General features: G+C 47.7%; 1 protein-coding gene across 1 annotated transcript; it reads left to right on the top strand.

The window, feature by feature from the left end:
• The first annotated feature begins 9047 nt into the window (after positions 1 to 9047).
• Positions 9048 to 17608, top strand: LOC144119672 (nucleoside hydrolase-like). The gene is made up of 5 exons (XM_077652239.1): positions 9048 to 9326; positions 10873 to 11170; positions 12389 to 12525; positions 16611 to 16866; positions 17589 to 17608. The coding sequence occupies exons 1-5, from the start codon at positions 9048 to 9050 to the stop codon at positions 17606 to 17608; spliced, it is 990 nt and encodes a 329-aa protein (XP_077508365.1).
• The last annotated feature ends 3375 nt before the right edge of the window (positions 17609 to 20983 follow it).

Raw genomic sequence — 20983 nt, 5'->3', positions numbered from 1 at the left:
CCGCCTCTCCACTGCCATCACATTGCACCTTGAAACAGTTGCTTGCGATCACCACCAATGTGTGTGTGCATGTGTGAGTCACTGCATAAATTGAAGTGTTTCGACTGAACAAGATAATAAATGCTCGTGGTGTTATTTGGAAATGAAAGAGCACATGAACACTTTTTTTTCTATCACATGTATGCATCGTCCTCGTTAAACCAGTACGCCGCGGCATGGCACCCATTTGGGAGATGCAGCGGCGCCCGTACTGCATGCATTAAAATGGTCGCTGAATTACCGCACTCATCGTTGCCACGTGACACATAACTTGAGCCACACAGAGACGGGAAAGAAAGAACAGTTGGTTACTGCCTGAAAGTTTACACGGTGGTAAGCATCACAGCCCTGGCACTTCCTGCATAAGCAGAAAAGCCACATGTAGACATCGTAGTGTGAAAACATGGTGCACGACTGCAGCAACGTGCAACTGTTGCATGGGACAGTCGTCTTCATAAATTTAGCTGGAGTAGCAAAACATGTGCAGTGCACGAAGCATTTACATATCACAGATGATGCAGCATGTACGTGTGTGACTAGTTCAGTTCCATATTTGTTGCATTGCCACATCCCACTCGTGACAGGCGCGTTTACATATAGTCGAAATGCAGACTGCATCAGTGTGCTGCGTGACGTCAGCGCACATCAGTCTTAATGCGGATCACTGCAATACATCCTCCCTGATAGGCAACGTGTTCCTTCGAGATGTTAGAACCTACAAAACAAACAAGAGATCCTTATACCTGTACATCGTAGCGTAAACTCACATTTCGAGAGGTACACATCAAATGTTCGCCTGTCACGAATTGAGAAAACATGCGGACAACAGCGTTGCATATACAACACCTTATACGCTTGTCATAAGGCAGGGGAAAGAGAGGAAAGCACGCGAATAAAGAACGAAACTTCTGCACCTGGCAGAATGAAGCTACAACAACAGGGCAGCTTCTGCAGCTGGCAGAAGCTGCTAGGAGAAAGTAAAAAAATAGAATATATGTGTGCAGTCTCTGCGCCTGGCAGAAGCTGGAAAAAAATCAATGAACAGAACAACTTCTGTGTTTTGGAGCGCCACAAAGAAAAAAAAACGCCGAAAGAACACATTTAGGACGACTGCCCCGGCGGCTGAATATTGTCGTGGAGCAGCAGGGTGAGCTGCCCGACACAGTCCGCCAGCACATGGTGTTGGGCCGATTCCTGGCCCCGCGACTCTGCGACAACAGCCGCCATCTGCTGCGTTGCTGCTGCTGCGGTCTGCAGCGCGACTGCAGCCTGTTGCACCGCGACTGCTGCAGCAGTCATGGCGACGGCTTGCGCTGCCGCTGCCGCAACTGCTGCTGCTTGGCTCTGCAAAGAAAAGGACCTTCAACTGCAAACTTCTACTGCGAATACTTGAAAAGGGCTGCTGGTTTCACTTCCATGATAGACAATACACACTGTGATATGCAGGACCAATTCCCACAAGGCATGGTCATGCACATGTCAATCTGACATGTTCAACACGAAATGCTCATATGCTATAGTTATACGCAAACAAAAGGTTAACCAAAGAGGAGGAGGTAGACTGGCGCAGGCTACAAACCGATACCTATCCGCACCTGCACAAACTACACAAGGTTCTCCCTACACAATGCGTAGGCGAATGTCCGTGGTTACAGGGTAAACCTACACTCGAGCATGTCACATGGACCTGCCCTAAGGCAGACTTAGAGCCTACAACAGACCACCCGAGTATGACGCAGCGGGAGCACTTGCTGGCCAGCCAGGACGAGGAAGCGCAACGATTCTCATACGCCCAGCCACGACGCCAGCTGTCTAGTGAGGCATCCTGGACCGAGGATCGACCACGGCACCCAGTGACCCGTAAGGGTCAAGAACACTTTAAATTTGTCGCAAATAAAGTTTTTATCCATCCATCCATCCATCCATCCATCCATCCATCCATCCATCCATCCATCCATCCATCCATCCATCCATCCATCCATCCATCCATCCATCCATCCGTCCGTCCGTCCGTCCGTCCGTCCGTCCGTCCGTCCGTCCGTCCGTCCGTCCGTCCGTCCATCCATCCATCCATCCATCCATCCATCCATCCATCCATCCATCCATCCATCCATCCATTCTATAGAGTTTCTTACTAGTAACTAGAGGGAAAGCTGGCACCCGCCTATGGTAGTTTGCATGGAGCTTCCTCGAGACCACCTGCACCACCATGGGCGCTCTAAGCATCATGTGGCGGAGAGCTACCGACTGCAGAACTACAACTTTTGGACAAAAATAATGAAAAGAACAAGCGTTGTTCGATAATCAGGAATGTTCTGTCATTCAATATCATGCCTATAAATCGTAGCAAACGAGCAGAAGAGCATGTAAATGCAATGTTTGCTCAAAAATAAGCGATGGCTTGATCTTCTATTGGCCAAGCATTGCAGACCACAAAAGCTAATATTTCGTGCTTAACAGGCGCACTTTTAAAAAGAAATATGTTTTTGAAAAAAATGTTGCCACTTTAACATTTTGAAAGGTTTTTCCACAGCATTTCGGAAAACAAGAATGTTTTATTGGCGTCGTGTGCTGTTGCGTTTTCGCTACTATGGCTTTTGCACACTACTTTTACGCCGAAGTCGTCTGCGCGCGGAGCGCACCATGGATACGGAATGGGACATCTCAGCAACGCCACTCTGTGTTCCTAAAAAAACCTACTGTCCCGCCCCAAGTAGCTCATCGCCCCATGATACTTTGCGCGCCCATGGAGGTTCAGGTGCAGCGCCGCTAGCTTTCCCTCTAGTTAAAAGTAAGAAACTCTATGATACGTCCATCCATCCATCATTCCATCCATCCATCCATCCATCCATCCGTCCATCCGTCCATCTGTCCATCCCTCCATCCGTCCCTCCATCCGTCCGTCCGGAAATTTCGACCACCCGGTGTTCTTGAACGTGCACTGACATCGCGCGGTACACGGGTTTCCAGAATGTCGCCTCCATCGAAATTCGACCGCCGCGGCCGTTATAGAAGCCGCGTATTTCGGGTCAGCAGCCGAGCGCCATAACCACTGCGCGATGAATGTTCATTGAGATAAATGTTCATTAAAATACACTCCAACGCTTCCAAATTCCGAGACAAGCTCAATTTTAGCTGACCCTAGCCACGTCTACGTCAACGTCATGCGCAATAATAAGCCTGTTTTTTTTAGTGGGGAGGCTTTCAGCCTAATGGGAAAGTTTACAAAGTTGACGCCAATTTCGCTAGCACAGAAGCAACTGTAGTCGTGCGAAACAATGTTAGAACCGGTGCTCCATAAAGTTGAATGCGGAGGTAAAGTAATAGACCATCAGCTTGAGCTGAGTTCGTTATCCATACAGCTTAATAAATAACGGCTCTGGCGTCAGTTCTTTCCTTGTGACCTGTCACCTAACTGTTTTCGTAAGATAATTAATAGTGCACATGCGACTCGAATACAGATTTAATTCGCGGAACAACACTGGCAAGAAAACCTTTGACAGTGGGAGGTGAAGACAACGTTAATCACGGTCGTTTTAACAATACAGGGTGGGCCGTACACGCTAGCTAATCCAGTTGACCAGGAAACGAATTCCCCAGTTTCTAAAACCTTTGTCCGTAAAGTTTCGAGACTAATTAATTATCTTCTCTAGAAATGATTCCCCAAAACAAACGTTGGGGCGTATGTGTAGCGCCATCTTTTCGGGCTAATCTGAGCTATTTATGTTAATTGCAGTAGCAGCCGCTAGATTTAACTACATGTAGAAAAATACGTTGTCACTAGGCGATTGCGCATTCTACTGTGAGTGAATGGGGAGAGATGGACGTCTACCTCGAACAGCGTGTAAACAAAAAATTCTTTGCGAAGCTTGGCAAGACAGCCACACACACGTATGAGCTCCTTCGTGACGCTTACGGCAACGAGAAGCTATCGCGGGCGGGAGTTTTCGAGTGGCACAGGAGGTTCGCTTCGGGGAGAACGTCGGTGGAAGACGACGCAAGGCACGGGCGCCCTTCAACATCACGGAATGAAAACGTGGCTCGGATCAGGGAAATCGTACAGCAAGACCGCACCATTACATCCCGCATGCTATCAGATGCTCTCAAAATTAGTAAGACAACGTGCCACCAAATTTTTCGTGAGAACTTGGGGAAACGAAAGCTGAATGCCAGACTTGTGCCGCAGTCCCTCACACAGGACCAGAAGGACACGCGGCCATCAATGGACGCTGATTTGCTCTCCGAAGCAGAGAAGGATGCTGCATTTGTCGATAGCATCATTGCTGAAGACGAAACATGGTGTTTTCAATACGATCTTTAAACAAAAAGGCAGAGCGCCGAATGGCGGTCCACAAGCTCTCCGGCGTCGAGAAAGGTGCGGCGACAGAAGATCAAAACAAAGACGATGCTGAGAGTTTCTTTCGATGCCAGAGGTGTCATACACCATGAGTTCGTCCCGCAAGGGCAGACGGGGAATCGGGAGTTTTATATCGGCGCGCTCCAACACATGCGTGATGCACTGCGACGCCGTCGCCTTTACTTGTGGGCATCTGGACAATGGAGCATTCTCCACCATGACGTGAGGCCGCACACTGCTCTCAGCGTGACGAAATTTCTCGCCAACGACAGCATTACTGTATTTCCCTATCCGCCATACTCGCCTTATACCTCTCCATATGCGATTTTTTCCCGTTTTCTCGTGTGAAGAGAGCCCTAAAAGGTCACTGGATGGGGAGCCTGGAGGCCATTCAAACGCCACGACAAAGGAGCTTACAGTCCTACCAAAACAAGCGTTTTTTAACTGTTTCCAAGACCTCAAGAAACGTTGGAAGCTGCGTATAGACTGAAAGTGAGACTATTTCGAAGAGGTGCTGCACAAATGATTTTCAATGTTAAACGCATTTCTTTAATGGACTCCGTCTCGGAACTTTACGGACAAAGGTTGTACACAAAAAGGAGAAGTGCTTGAAGTATGTCAGCTCTCGATGAACTGCGTTAATATGACTCCACAAGCACCAAAACAAATAGCGCCATCAATCACAATGCTTCGAGCTTGAAACACATTGCGATGTCATCTGCTCAGACGTGAACGATCAGAAGAAAGCAGTGAAAAAAAAAATTGACAGACGATAACGATAGTCGGCAATGCGAGATTTGGGCGCAGCTCTTCACACGCCACCTGTCACCGCTGGCAGGTGGCGTGCTAGGCTGCTAGGTAAAAAACGAAGACGGTAAAAACTGGACTAGTTGAATGAAAAAGAAGCGCAGTGTATACCTATACCGAAATTGGAAAATGTAGATCAGGAAGGAATCGTTTTATCACAATTCAATAGGCAGTGCCCCACTCTTTGAAGCTGGGTCAGGGTGTCTTAGAACGCGCGGCTACAAAAAGAAATATAACCAAAAAGATGACGCATGTGCCGTGCGTGGTAAATCTGTAGAAACAATTGAGTGTGAATAACAGTGCCGAGGCAAGGGAGAGAGTAAGTAGAAAGGACCGGTGTTGCCCCTCCTTTCTCGGAACCTTGTCTCTGCGCTATTCACGCTCAGTATGTACCAACTAGCTCAACTCGCCGTCCTTACTGTAGAAACAAGTAAACACCCTATTCTCGAATGTGGTGGTATCCATCCGGATGTCGACGCAGGCAAAGTCACTCTCCCTAAGGCCCTAGGGTTTAGAGATAACAATGGTCATGTGAATGAATCTGCGGTGGTTGTTTGCAAAAAGGGATTGGAAGATTGCTGGCTCAACAGCCGAGAGGTGGCACATTGTTAGAAACCTAGGATTAAAATGTTTTTAAAGAAAATGGCCAATATATATATAGCAGACATGGTAAGGGAAATAAGGGGCTCGTTTGACAAATACGAGAAGGAGTGAAGGAAGCCAACAGTCACCGAAACCAAGGCGCTTAGGGGAATGTTTCTCTCTTTTTTTTAATTTACAGTGCGAATTAGTGGGAGAATAATACTTCAATTAATCTTTGATTTAAGCAAAAGTACTTACAAAGCAGCAGAAAAAACCACCATGCCGCCGGTGGGATCAGAACCCACGACCTCCGAATATCGCGTCCGGTGCTCTACCAACTGAGCTACGGCGACGGTTCTCCAATCTGCTGCTCTCGTGGGTATTTATGTTTATTAAGTGTAAGCGAACCTTGAGAGTGTTCACCAGCGCCACCCACGTCCATAGCGGCGAACGTAGCACGTCCTGTATTACTGCGAGTGTGACGTGGAACGTCATCTAACGACGAGGGCGGAAACTGTGCGAGAGCCCTCTTATGCTACCCATGGCGTCAAGACTGCCAGAATCGAGACCCTCGTTAAGCTATTAGCAGACAAGGTAAGGGAAATAAGGGGCTCGTTTGACAAATACGTGAAGGAAGCCAACAGTCACCGAAACCAAGGCGCTTAGGGGAATGTTTCTCTCTTTTTTTTAATTTACAGTGCGAATTAGTGGGAGAATAATACTTCAATTTATCTTTGGTTTAAAGAAAAGTACTTACAAAGCAGCAGAAAAAACAACCATGCCGCCGTATATATATATATATATATATATATATATATATATATATATATATATATATATATATATATATATATATATATATATATACATCGATTTATAACATTGCTAAGCTAAAGAACTATAAGCAAAAAATGAATGAAAAAAAAAACGAGCATGGTGGCAACTGCCATCACAAAGTTTCAAAAGAGGACGCTCTTGTCAATAACAATTTCGATAAAGATGACCTGGCTCTCCGCAGTGAAAACAGAGCGGTCGTCGGTTAGGTGTACGCCAAACGTCGGCCTTTCGGAGGGGTGCTCGACGATCCTCGAAGTACTGCACCGGTTGCACAGAGGGCCGCGGGGCTTGAGACGTGGCGTGAATTGGTGGCGGCGAAGCGGGAGCCGGACGCCTTGCAACTTCGGCGTACGTCGGACGGTGGTAGTCCCTAGGCAGAGGTGGTACGTCGACCACAGGAACAGGGCCCCGGAACGCCTGTTGCACCTCCTCTCGTACAAGAGCGGAGATGGAACCGAGCGCAGGCTGCGACGGGCTACAAAATTTGTGAAGCTCCTCACGCACGATTGTGCGAATAAGTTCCCGCAAATCATCAGGATGCTGTCCGATGGTGGCAAACGATGATGTGACTGCAGCAGCATGCACGGGCCGGTCGTAACTGGCGCAACGCTGTTGCAGGACCTTCTCCATCGTTGTGGCTTCCGAAAGAAATGCAGCAGCTGTAGATGGTGGGCTGCGCACGAGGCCTGCGAACAGCTGCTCTTTGACGCCTCTCATTAAGTGCCGAAGTTTCTTCTCTTCAGGCATGGCAGGATCAGCTCTCCTGAAGAGCCGCGTCATGTCCTCGACGTACATTTGTACGCTTTCGTTCGGTAGCTGGACGCGGGACTGGATTGCCCGCTCCGCTCTTTCGCGGCGATCCGCGCTGGTGTAGGCCTCCAGCAGGCGACGGCGAAATTCTCGCCAGGAAGTTAGAACTTCCTCACGGTTCTCAAACCACGTGCGGGCGCCATCCTCTAGGCTAAAGTAGACGTTTCTTAGTTTCGCGGCGTCGTCCCACTGGTTATAAGCAGCCACACGCTCGAAGTGAAGGAACCAGTCCTCCACGTCTTCGAAAAGGTCCCCGTGGAAGGCCTTGGGAACCCGCGGGGTCTGCAAGGTATAGTGGGCAGGTGTAGCACCGGCAGCTTGCGTGAGAATACCGGTGGCTGGTATCATGACTGTCGCGAGTGGTCCAAGCTCCGGTGAAAGTCCCTGCAGCCTCCGGCTGAAGCGGTGTACCGGGGTGTCAATCGGCGCAGGGCTGGCGGCACGGCTCCCTGGAGGGGTTTCTTGCATGGGATACTCTTACCCAGCAGGCTCCACCAAATTGTCACGGAGTTCTCACGGAGAGACGCTTCAACAGCTGGAGTCGGCAAGAGGAGACGGTAATGGCGGCCGATCCGCGATAGCACGATCGCAACCTCATCGTCTTCGCGGACAGCTTGCGCCACCTGGCAACACTAGGTGGCAATATATATATATATATATATATATATATATATATATATATATATATATATATATATATATATATATATATATATATATATATATATATATATCGATTTATAACATTGCTAAGCTAAAGAACTATAAGCAAAAAATGAATGAAAAAAAAACGAGCATGGTGGCAACTGCCATCACAAAGTTTCAAAAGAGGACGCTCTTGTCTGTCCGTCTGTCAGTCCGTCAATCCACCCACCGGGCCGCCGCGGTGGCTGAGTGGTTATGGCGCTCGACTGCCGGCCCGAAAGACGCGGGTTCGATCGCGGCCGCGGCGGTCGAATTTCGATGGAGCTGGAATTCTAGAGGCCTGTGTGCTGTGCGATGTCAGTGCACGTTAAAGAACCCCAGGTGGTCGAAAGTTCCGGACCCCTTCAGTACGGCGTCCCTCATAGCCTGAGTCGTTTTGGGACTTAAACCCCCATAAAACCAAACCAAATCCACCCACCCGCCCACCTTCCAGGATCTTCCCCTGGCAGCCATCTTTCAGGTGGCTCTGCTACTTGGAGAACCGGTTACCCGACAACGCCGACGCTGACGGCGATGCGGAATGTATAGTACCGCGGGCGCTGAAGAGATCAATGTGCTCTAAAAATGATTCAGCGAAATGACAGCACAAGAGAAGGTAGAATCATGTTCGCTTCAGACAACGCGCATGGGCGATGGCAAACAATTCTCGAATAAACGCTCGTTACACTAATAACATCGTGCTAACAACGTCTGTGTCGAAGTAAACAGGAGCAAGGAGAAAATTATGCTCCCGCTTAAGTAGCTTCACCTTTCGACAGCCACAATTCGCACGGTTCCGACGTCTCTGGCACTTGAGACTAACGAACACCTTGGCTTTTGGTTCCGAGAATTTATTTAATTTTCTATTCTAGGAACAGCTCCGATTCGGGACTAGATAATGAGTTCTCAGCGAATTGCGGACTGCTTAGCAATGAGACTGAAGGCCTCCTCATTTGCCATGCGGTACATAGTTTTCGCGTGCTTATTCGGCAATGTTCTGTCCACTCGGGGTCCCAGGTTCCCGACGACGCGGCCACTGAAGTTATTGCTGGACGTCGACACGGGCGTGGACGATGCATTGGCCATCACCATGGCCGCCACTTCGGCAGACGTCTGCTTGGAGGCCATCACCGTTGTGGCGGGAAACACGAATTTGTCTACTGCGTACGACAACACACTCAGGGTGCTACGAGTGATCAACCGAACGGACGTAAGTTGCCCGGAAGGATGTGTTCGCGTTTGAGCCGAAACCTAACTTCAACGCTCGTGGACTAGTCTTAAAGGAGAGATGAAATTATCTTTTCAGAATTGCGGCCGTCGCGGTGGCTGAATGGTTATGGCGCTCGGCTGCTGACCCGAAAGACGCGGATTCAATCTCGGCCGCGGCGGTCGAATTTCTATGGAGGCGAAATGCCCGTGTACTGTGCGATGTCAGTGCACGTTAAAGAACACCAGGTGGTCGAAATTTCCGGAGCCCTTCACCGCAGAGTCCCTGATAGCCTGAGTGAGTCGCTTTGGGACGTTAAACCGCCATAAACCTATTGGTTGAGAATTCGAGACGATTCAAGGATTCGAATGTATGCAGCTATTTTGAGATACCTTCATTAGAGCAACCTCCTCGCAAATTTTGACTTCATTTGGAACCTCTCCTAATCAGTGAGCTTCATTTCAAACTTCTGGGATTTTTTCCCACTAACGCAGCACAACGGACGACGACGCTGTGTTTTCAACAGAAGGAGCTCCCTGCGCTATAGAGTATTAGGTTTATGAGGGTTTAAGGTCCCAAAGCGACTCTGGCTATGAGGGACGCCTTGGCGTTCTGCCTCCATAAAAACGCAGCCGCCGCGGTCGGGTTCGAACCCGGGAACTCCGGATCAGTAGCCGAGCGCCCTACCCACTGAGCCACCGCGGCGGGTCGGCATCCATTTTGTATCTGCTCGCATGGAGGAAAGAAATGTCGGCTCGTCTAGAAGCCTCAGTCGCCTCGGCGCAGCGTAATTCAACGTTCGAGCAAACCGAACACAAGTGTGTGATGCAAGCACATAATTCGTAAGCGCCTATGTTTTCAACGAGGTGCGAATGCGCACTGCGGCATCATCAAGCAGCGGCTCCGATCCCAGTCCCTCGGCGTCGGTCAACTTCGCTGCATGAACGCTCAGAAATTTCGACTTTTTTCATGCGGTGTATTCATCGCATGCGGACACGAACTACTAGCGCGATACGCTTCTTTTTCCGTCAGTGGCGCGCATTTTTTTCCCCAGTGTTCTTATTTGTGGGTTTCAACTTAGCTAGGCAAGCAGTAGACAAGTAGTAGACGCACACCACCCAAGGCCATATTATATGGGAATGCGCTAGCAAACCCCCGACGACGACACTCTTGCCAGCTCCCTCAGCAGAGGAAAAGGGCAAGCTATTGGTAGTGGTGCTTGCGCAAGTAGTGGTATCGGAACTCCCAGGGACATGTGAATGTGAAGTTGAGAATGACTAATAAGCATATACGGGCTATAACTCATTAACGCTATCACGTCATATCCTTAAGGCGGAGCTTAAGTGTCCCCTGAAATTTTTTCCATTTTTTAAAGCTTATAAAAGCTGCGTTTTCGGTGAGGGGGGTCTCAAGGTAATTACAGCCTTATCGATAGAGGCCTGATTCTATTGGTCCTTAGGGTCCCATTAAGCGCGAGGCTCATTCAAAGAGATGTTTTGTCCATTTGCTGAAGATCCGTACACTTTTCTTTTCGGTTTACGTTTTCCAGATTCCTGTCTACAAAGGAGCTGATCGTCCCATCGACGGCTTGTGGGATTACGAAGAGACGTATTTTGGTCCCGACAACTTCGGCAACGCGAGCAGCCTTTACCCAATGGGCCCAAACGCTGCTCCAGATCCTGGCACGTACGGATACCTCAAGATGATAGAGCTCATCAAGAATAGCCCGAAAGAACTGACGTTAGTACTTCTGGCGCCGCTGACTAACCTGGCGATAGCGCTCCTGGTGGAACCACACCTGACTCAGAACGTCAGCGCCATCTACATTCTTGGTGGAAATATTTACGGTACGTTACTGTCTCCCCGCCGCGGTGGCTCAGTAGTTAGGGCGCTCGACTACTGATCCGGAGTTCCCGGGTTCGAACCCGACCGCGGCGGCTGCATTTTTACGGAGGAAAAACGCTAAGGCGCCTGTGTGCTGTGCGATGTCAGTGCACGTTAAAGATCACCAGATGGTCGAAATTATTCCGGAGCCCTCCACTACGGCGCCCCTTTCTTCCTTTCGTCTTTCACTCCCTCCTTTATCCCTTCCCTTACGGCGCGGTTCAGGTGTCCGACGATATATATGAGACAGATGCTGCGCCATTTCCTTTCCCCAAAACCAATTATTATTATTATTATTATTATTATTATTACGTTACTGTCGAGACACTTTGAGGCATTGCAAAGATAGACTAGCTTGTCCTATGCTTCAGCGAGAAGGCGTCGTGCAATAACTGCCCTCAGATAAATGATAAGCTCTTTCATCCGAACACTGGTTGCCTATGCAGAAGCTTTATTTTTCCAACAACTTAGATGTTTAGTTTTCGGTCCTTTTTTACACCTTCAGAATTTTTACATCCACAGCGTTTCCTTGTTTCAGATAAAAAGAGGATACCGCTGCACCAGTCAGATTTTACGCGTCGCTTTCATGAATACAAGCTTAATACACTGCAGCGTTGGAAATTCGCAAAACAAGGTGCATTGTCTATAATCTTACCGAGGGTAAGGTGTGCGTGGGAGGAGATAGTTGGGTGCGAGGTTACGGTGAAGGATGTGCGGAGCCTCTATCATCGGAAATTTACAATAACTGTCAAAGGTGCCTTCGTCTTCCTTGAAGCCTGTAGTAATGATGGGTTCACTGCAGCATTTGAACTGACCCCTTTGGGAAAAGAGAAGCCGTTTGTGGGGGATTTGCTGCAGTCTGAGCTGCAGAGACCTTCAAATCGTTCCATCTGTCTGAAGTTGACGTTAATTTGTCTCTCTGGCGTTATTTTTCCACCATAATATAGCAGGGTTTTGCAGAATTCGGAAAAGAAAATCGCCGGCGGTTCAGGATTGCTAAGCACAAAATATTGTGCGAAACGTTTTTTTTTTCTTTTTGCAAGCGGACATCAGGTGAAAGCGCGATTGAGGTGCCCACTGACACAGGGAGCCAGTTACGAGCGTCCTCATCTTTTTCATCGTCACTGCTAATAGACGTGTTTATTTTTCCTTCGGCGTCAGTGTTATCACCTCCTCCGCAGGTAGGGGCAACATCCTACCGGGCTCCGAGTTCAACTTCCTCACCGACCCCGAGGCGGCGCTGGTGGTTCTCCAGAGGGCTGAATGCCCAGTGTACATCGTTCCTTGGGAGACGGTGCTCGAATCCACAGTGCCATGGGTGCGTTAACTGCATCGTTTGCACCACTCGTTTCTAAGGCTGCTTAATAATGCCACGTTGTGTGCGTATGCGTGTTTGTGCGGTTGGCGAGGGGGGGTGGGGTGGGAGTGGGCTGTTTTATCAGACGTTAGAATTATTAAGTTGAAGTTAGACCGCTTTGGTAGTGTAATTAGATCCAGCTGTGCGATTAGACGAAAACTCGAAGGTCACGTCAAGGTTAACCGACTGTCACGCCACGTGTGTAGCAAAATAAAGCAATCTGATAAGACGAAAACGTGGAGGTCAGGGGACTTTTGCGGTCAGCCGACGGTCGTACCACTTGCGGGGTTCAGATGAAGTGCTCAATACTACTCAAAACATGAACTTGGTAGAGAAATAAAAGCTACAATTGACCACTGATAGCTGACAGCACAACTCACAGGCGGCAGCGGTCTGTAAAACTGTGCGAAGTGGCAACTGCTGGAATTGCGGGGTTTCCGAAGTGGCAACTTGTGCGGTCAGGGAGATCTGATTCAAGTGACCCCTGATGTGCCACCACGTCCCAGCTGCATTAAAACGCAGATCTCGCAGGGTTATAAAATAGATGATAAGACGACCTCATGGGAATAGCGTTTTTGTTTTATGTGTCAGACAATTAATCCGCGACAACTACTTCGCAAAAAACTAGTCCTGTAAATCTCAGGGCGGATATTAATAAGCTCCAGTGTTTGATCGCTGCTTATCTAAAGCACGATCGTCTCCAGATGCTATCAAGGTCATTAAAAAAGAGCACTGACTTTGGGAGGTGCAATCGGTGGAAACGAAGATATATCGCTCAGGGACCAAATAGCATGGAGTAAATACGACATTTTCCAGCATATGGCGCCACAAAATCTATATTTCGTCTACCTTGCTGGCACAGAAACGTCATTTAGTAATGTTATGTTTTGTTCCGGTCAAACTTTAATGCAGTGTTCTGATGTCTCTCTTTTTTTAACGATCATGAACCGTTAAGAATAAGCCTTGGAATAGCCTTCCACTAACCTCAGGTGACTATTTAAAAGACATATATACAACTTTCGTCAAAATGTTGAAGTAATCCTGCAAGGCTACGTCCGCCAGTTGTGATGTACACAAATTTAATCAACACTTTGTAGAGGGCAGCGAGGGGTACACGCGTTAAAATACAGCGCAACAAATTTATTCCTCTCTTAACAAGTATACCATGGTCTCAAGCTTATATGACCGGTTGTGAGAGGTATGTATAAGCGGTAGTGGTGAAAGCGTACTTTCTCATGAAATTTCGAGGCTGTGCATGGGGGAAATTTCTCAGATATTAAACTGCAAAATCATGCTAGTTAAAAATAACATTATTGTCAGGAGAGTGAGAAATATTTTATTTAGCTTTGGTGTTTGTTAACATAATATACAGGAGGGGGTCCCACGTTTAAACACCGGCAGAACGATCTCATATACAAAAATTTCATTAAATTTCCAAAAAGTGCAAGAACGCAATTATAAGAAACGCTCGAATTACAGCGCGAATAATTGAAATTAAATAACAGGATTATTGTTTTGATGTTAATAACTACGTGGAATCATATCTGTGATGAAAAAACATTAAAACTCAGAAGAGTAAAAGAAAGGTTTTAGATCGTAAGAAGAAAACAATAGGTGAGATCAAAATCTGCATACAAATGAACAGGAATAGCACTGGGAAAAAATATTTACAATATTTCATAATTTTGTGTTAGTACAATCACCAGACATTCTTATAATTTCTTCTCGACTGCCACAGATGTTAATTTCATTGGGTAACGAATTCCAGAATGCTATTCGCATGAATTTTGTTGTATATTTATCGTAATTCGTTTTGATCTTCGGTAGTAGGATGCTTTCGGTAGCAGCAAACTGGTATTATTGTGATTAGCTAAAGAAGTAGATCTTATGAAATCTACAGTGATTACAATGTTTAAGATCTGAAAAATTAAGAATGCTAGCATATGCCGGAAAAGATGTTGCAATAGTAGTATACATAAATGAGTAAAGAGCCGCATTACCCGCCGTGGTGGCTGAGTGGTTAGGGCACTCGGCTACTGATCCGAAGTACCCGGGTTCGAACCCGATTGCGGCGACAGCGTTTCGATGGAGGCGATACGCAAAGGCGTCCGTGTGCTGTGCGATGTCAGTGCACATTAAAGATCCCCAGGTGGTCGAAATTATTACAGAGCCCTCCACTACGGCACCTAGCTCTTTCTTCCTTTCTTCTTTCACTACCTTCTTTATCCCTTCCCTTACGGCGCGGTTCAGGTATCCAACGATATATGAGACAGATGCTGCGCCATTTCCTTTCCAAAAAAACCAGTTATTATTATTATTATTATTATTATTATTATTATTATTAGCCCGCCACTACGGCACCTTACTTCCTTTATTCTTTCACTAGCTCCTTTATCCCTTGCCTTAAGGCGCGGTTCAGTGACCGCCGATATGTGAGACAGATACTGCTCCATTTTCATTCCCCAAAAACCAATTTCAGAGGCACCGCGTGTGTAGTAATTTCGAGACACAGTACTTGAAATGTATTGGTAATGTTGTTTTTAATTATTATCAGAACTTTATAATAAAATATCTAATTTGCATGTATTGTGTTAGATATAATTCCTGCAACAAAATAACATTTAGAATATAGCATTAGCTCATTTTGAACGTTCAACTGACGTTTAGAATATAACACACAATGCTTATTCTAAATTTTGAGAATAACCATAACTTTCCAGTGCAAATTGTAACCTGCTACTTACACAACAATTTATTAACGTTATTCTATTCTTCGCTGCGATCTAAGTATCACAGTGCCTGACAGTAGCTTGTGAAACACTAAGGGCCCCCGATATGAAGGAATTTCTCCTGCTTTCGTAGAATGGCAGAATATATAATACAACTAAATATTCAAGACAACCATAGAATCACCCTGTGTACAAGCATAATCCGACACAAAAGGATATTTATTATACCGATTCCAAAGGGTTGATTTCTGTCGTTAGAATTATGTGCCCATTGGTACGTGAGAATCTGAAAGTTGTTAATTTTTTCTAAGACGTTGGAACTAATTCATGACCGGAGCGGATAACATGCATCAATTATCAACCAGCGGTATAGCGCACGAGGAACAATAAGAATTAGGAGCTACAGTGGTAAATGATTGCGACGCGAAAGGGCAGCACTGAATGGAAGCAAGTGACGCCTGCACAATGCAGCTTGTTGTGGCTCTTCTGAACTTTATTAGTGAGTTTTTATTTAAAGGTAATTGGTAATGTGAGTATTTTAAGTTTTACTGGCCGCCAGTTTACTTTTTGCTGCAGGGAAAGCTTGCGGTTGATATAAAATTCCCTACTTCTGCACGACTCAAGGTTGAATTTAAATAAACCATATTAACGCGACAGCGTTGAGGCTCCGTTGTCCAGAAATCCGGCGTTAGCATTGTCGGCGTCAACGTTGTGAGCGAAAAGTCACGAGCATGACTCTGGAGCATGACTATGTTGGCCTGAGAGCATCCTAGGAGGCGCGTGGGCCACCAAAGTGACGTGACTTTGCAGCGTCATCACACCTGACCACCGGATTGTGAGCAAATTGCCCTCCGTGGCAGGTGTATCCTATCACTATCCTGTGAGCAGGTTGGTGCTTGGTATGAAGAGCAACCTGGGTGTCACAAGTCCCACTGGTGGCAGCACCTGCCATCGCAGGGCAGTGGGTTATCGCTTAACCGCTGCACCATTGTGCCAGGAGAGGTATGAGGACTCCCAGAGATTTATGAATGTAGAGATTTACCTTAGGAATATATGGGATTTAACCCATTACGCCATCGCGTCATACCATTAAAGCGGAGCCTAAGTGTCCCGTTCAATTTTTTATTTATATTACTACTATCATTGTTACGACATCAGTATTATTAGTAGAGCCCCTGCCCGTACTTCTGCGAAATTTTGGCGCAAGGATTTCGTGGATAAGTCAGAGCAGTTAGCCATTATCCAAGCCACGAAACAAGTGTTACCTTCGCGCATTTAGCGATGTCAACGCACATGTACATGTTCTCTTCCCATCAGGGTGCCTACTACAACATAACGAACAGGACAGACCCAGGCCCACTCCAAAAGTTTCTGGGTGACATCACCACGTTTACAGTGGAGTGCTGCCTGGACAAGAACACCGGCTTCGACCTGGGCGACGGTCTTGCTGTGCTGGCGGCAATGGAACCCCAGAGCATTACGAAGAATGTGGAGCACCGCGTCACCGTTGAACTCACCGGCACCCACACCCGCGGTCAGCTCGTGCACGGGTGGCTCGATTACATGATACCCGGTGTGAAGCGAAACGTCACCATTATTACTGGGTTCAACGCCACCATAACTGAGGAATATTTAAGCCGTACTTTCGACCGGGCTTCACTGACATTTTGAAGCTTCTCAGAAGTGTTGCGCGAGTAAAGCATGAAATATTTCAATACCTATTTATCAAAACAACGAATTCTTCCACAGTCTGAGAGTAGGTGCTACCAGCGCAGAACAAGGAACTGTACCGAATTTGTATTTTAATTTTTACAAAGCTGACATTGAATAAGTAGACTTTGTACCGGTCCTTGAAGACTCGATACCTATCCTCTTGTCGTCTGATGTTCCTGACAAACCTTCTGCGCTGTCATCATATGGCACAAAAACTCCATAAACCTGAAGCTGAAAGTCACTAAAATTCTACGATTCAACCCCAGCATCTCCGAGAAAAAGATACTTTCGGTATAAAAAATGCAGACATAGCAACAGCATGAATTTTATTTTGTCAGCGAATTTTATGCCTTCTGCAGCCCTCAACAAGTACTGCAATTTTCCAATACCGGTTAAGGCAACAAGTTTTTCTACAGTCGAAATGAAATGGCTTTACGAACGCACAACAAATGAGCTGCATGTACATACCAACATGCCTGGCGCAGTTGCAATGCTAACTCCAGTAAAAGGGAACTGGGTAATTACAATGTAAAAAAAGAAAAACTTGACTGCGTTGTGTTTTGATCTTCCTGGCTTTTGCAGTCGCCGGCGCTGCCATGTGATTGCTCAAAAAGCTACAACGTTCATTTCATTAGGTATAACTTGTTCATCGTGTTGCTAAAAACATCAATAGACAACAGATGCGGCAGTTCACCCTTCATCACAACATCAAATAAAGAACTTGCTTTCTCACGCGCATATTAATTTTTCGGCAAGAAAGCGGTGGTGCGTGTGGGTTTGTGCTCGTGCGTGCGTGTGTGCGTGTGTGCATAGACTGCGTAGGTGTCATACATGCACGCAGTGTCTAGGGCATGGGCTTTAAGGCAGCGGCGTGTGTCATGTCGTCCAGGTAACATATTCTCTGGCGGGGGTTTGACCACCAGGCGACTGTAGATACCTGTGGCAAGGGGTTTGGGGAGTGAAGTCACCCATAGGGTTGACATGTATTTGGTTGAGAATATGGCGACCATGAGCAGTACGTGAGAAGCGGTGAATTTGAGCTGTCTTCTGGGCCTCGATCCACTCTGTGAGAGTGTTGAGCACGCCAAGTTGAAGGAGGCGTTGTGTGCTGGCATAGAAGGTCAGCCTTGGGATGCATTGTAGGCCGCACGAATGACACTGTCTGCCGCTTCTATGTATTTCTTCCGAAGGTGACAGTAGGGTGTAGATGATGCGGCTAATGAAGAAGGCTTGGGTGATGTGACAGATGTCAGATTCTTGCATGTCTCTGTGTCGAGTGGAGGTGCGTAGAATGAGACCAGTGATCTGTGTCGCAGTGGTACGGAGCACTTTATGGCTTCCGAATTGTGTGTGCTGTTTGCACAAGCATGCCGATTACTCAGATGATGGGGACTGAGGGAAAGGGGTGCGCGTGTATGTGGAGGTGAAATAGGAGCCAGGGTATTTCTGTCCGATATGCGAGTGCGTCTGTCGCGAATGACTAAGAGCTTTGATTTAGTCAGGCAGCAGGAGAGTCCGTTGGCTTGGACAACGGTGCGGACAGTGTGGATTGCTTTTTGAAGGGACTCCTGTATTTTCTCATCAGAACCGGTGGAAGTCCAGATAGTGGTGTCAGCAGCATAAATGGAGTGGTTGATATGTGGGATGTTGTTAAGAAGGGGGGCTAGCCCCAGGAAGATTCTGAGCGAAGTTGAAGTCTGGGCAGCTGTCGTGGCTGACACTACTGCCGGTTCTAGTGGGTCTGTCCGGGTCCAAAAGAAGCGTGAGACCGAGTGCCTGTGCTGTTACCCAAAGCTGATCTCCTTTATGGTGACAAGCTTTGTTGGGGTATCCCCATGCTGCCTGTGGTGCATTGAAGTCGCCGACAATCAGGAGCTGTTCGTAGCGTGCAGCCATGCAGGCTTTTCTGAAGAAGGTGGCGATCTTTCTTCTATCACTGGGGGGGGGGGGGGGGGGCGGGGACTGTAAACAAGGAGGACATATAGGGAAGACTGAGTTTGGTTGTTAGGAGAGGCTCTGAACAATTGAGTGGGGGCACGTATAGATAGTCTAGGTCATGTTGGTTGGCTTCCGATGCACCAGGATAGCAGTTGAGGGGTGGTGATCCGGGGTTCCTATCTGGCTGTATGCGGAGTAGCTGGTGAGTTTGGCATCAGTGTTTGTTTCTTGTAGACCAACGATGAGTGGCGTGTAAGGTTGTGCCTTTAGGTGTGTTTGAGGGCTCTGCGCTTGGCTCGGAAGCCTCTACAATTGCACTGCCGCTCAGGTGGTGCGCTAGCCATCGCGGTTAGGTTAGGGGGTTGGGCGCTGCGTCAGCGCCACAGCGGGTTTAATAATAATAATAATTGGTTTTTGGTGGAAAGGAAATGGCGCAGTATCTGTCTCATATATCGTTGGACACCTGAACCGCGCCGTAAGGGAAGGGATAAAGGAGGGAGTGAAAGAAGAGAGGAACAAATAGGTCCGTAGTGGAGGGCTCCGGAATAATTTCGACCACCTGGGGATCTTTAACGTGCACTGACATCGCACAGAACACGGGCGCCTTAGCGTTTTGCCTCCATTAAAAAGCAGCCGCCGCGGTCGGGTTCGAACCCGGGAACTCCGGATGAGTAGCCGAGCGCCTTAACCACTGAGCCACCGCGGCGGGAGGGCTCCGCAAACCAATTTTATTTTTGGAGTGAAGACGCTGGTGCCTCGAGTTTATGGACCATGTGTAAAAGACGCCCAGCTAGTCATGCGCTTCCGAAGAGAAACTAATTAATTATGAGGAAGGGAAAAGAAAGTAAACGACACTACTGGGTGAACAATTCAACCATGCCGTTGGGACAAAGATGAAGAGAGCTAAACAAGCCCGGGATAAAGAGGCGCCATTGGGAAGCCTCAGGATATACTTTGGCCACCCTGGGGTAAAATCAATACTTACCTGCTGAGCCATACAGAGTACCCGGGTTCGATCACGACCGCGGCGGCTGCGTTTCGATCGAAGCGAAACGCTAAGGCGCCCCTGTGCTGTGCCACGGCCGCTCAATGGCAACCACCAAGTGCGTTGCCATTGAGCGGCCGTGGCTGTGCGATGTCAGTGCACGTTAAAGATCCCCAGGTGGTCGAAACTATTTCGGAGCCCTCCACTACGGCACCTCTTTCTTCCTTTCTTCTTTCACTCCCTCCTTTCGAAATTATTCTGGAGCCCTGCGTTTTTATGGAGGAAAAACGCTAAGGCACCCGTGTGCTGTGCGATGTCAGTGCACGTTAAAGATCCCCAGGTGGTCGAAATTATTCCGGAGCTCTCCACTACGGAACCTTTCTTCCTTTCTTCTTTCACTCCCTCCCTTATCCCTTCCCTTACGGCGCGGTTCAGGTGTCCAACGATATATGAGACAGATACTGCGCCATTTCCTTTCCCCCAAAAACCAATTATTATTATTATTCTGGAGCCCTCCACAAGGCACCTTTTGCCTCCTTTATTCCTTACCTTACGGCGTGGTTCAGGTGTCAGCCGAGATGTGAGGGAGATACTGCGCCATTTCCTTTCTCCACAAAACCAATTTTCCACACTAGCCCTGCTCAGGTGCTTCAGTATCGATAGCAGATGCCAGGGCTAGCAAAAATCTTTTCCTTCCTTTATACTATTATTCTAATAAAACCACTACCACCACCACACTAGAACATCTGCTCCTTCGCTGCTCCGCGTTCGCCGATGCTCGTCGCGATATGCTCGCGGCCTATAGGGCGCAGGGCATACTACCAGACTCCATCAAGACGCTATTGTGGCCGCAGGGCAGTGCGCGCACTCGTGAGCGAACTTTGGTGAGCCTCTGTGCATTCCTCGAACACACGGGCTTGACGTCCCGTCTGTTCTCCGTCAGGTAGTTACACGCAGTGACCGAACGCTCCGCGAGCTCTACCTTGACGATTAATAACTGGACGCCCCACTCCAGTTGTAACCTACACAGTGCTGTGCGCGTGTGTGATTTAAT

This window comes from Amblyomma americanum, chromosome 2 (assembly GCF_052857255.1).
Source record: "Amblyomma americanum isolate KBUSLIRL-KWMA chromosome 2, ASM5285725v1, whole genome shotgun sequence".
In the NCBI taxonomy this organism is placed as follows: domain Eukaryota; kingdom Metazoa; phylum Arthropoda; class Arachnida; order Ixodida; family Ixodidae; genus Amblyomma; species Amblyomma americanum.
This window is presented reverse-complemented; position numbering and strand designations above follow the sequence as displayed.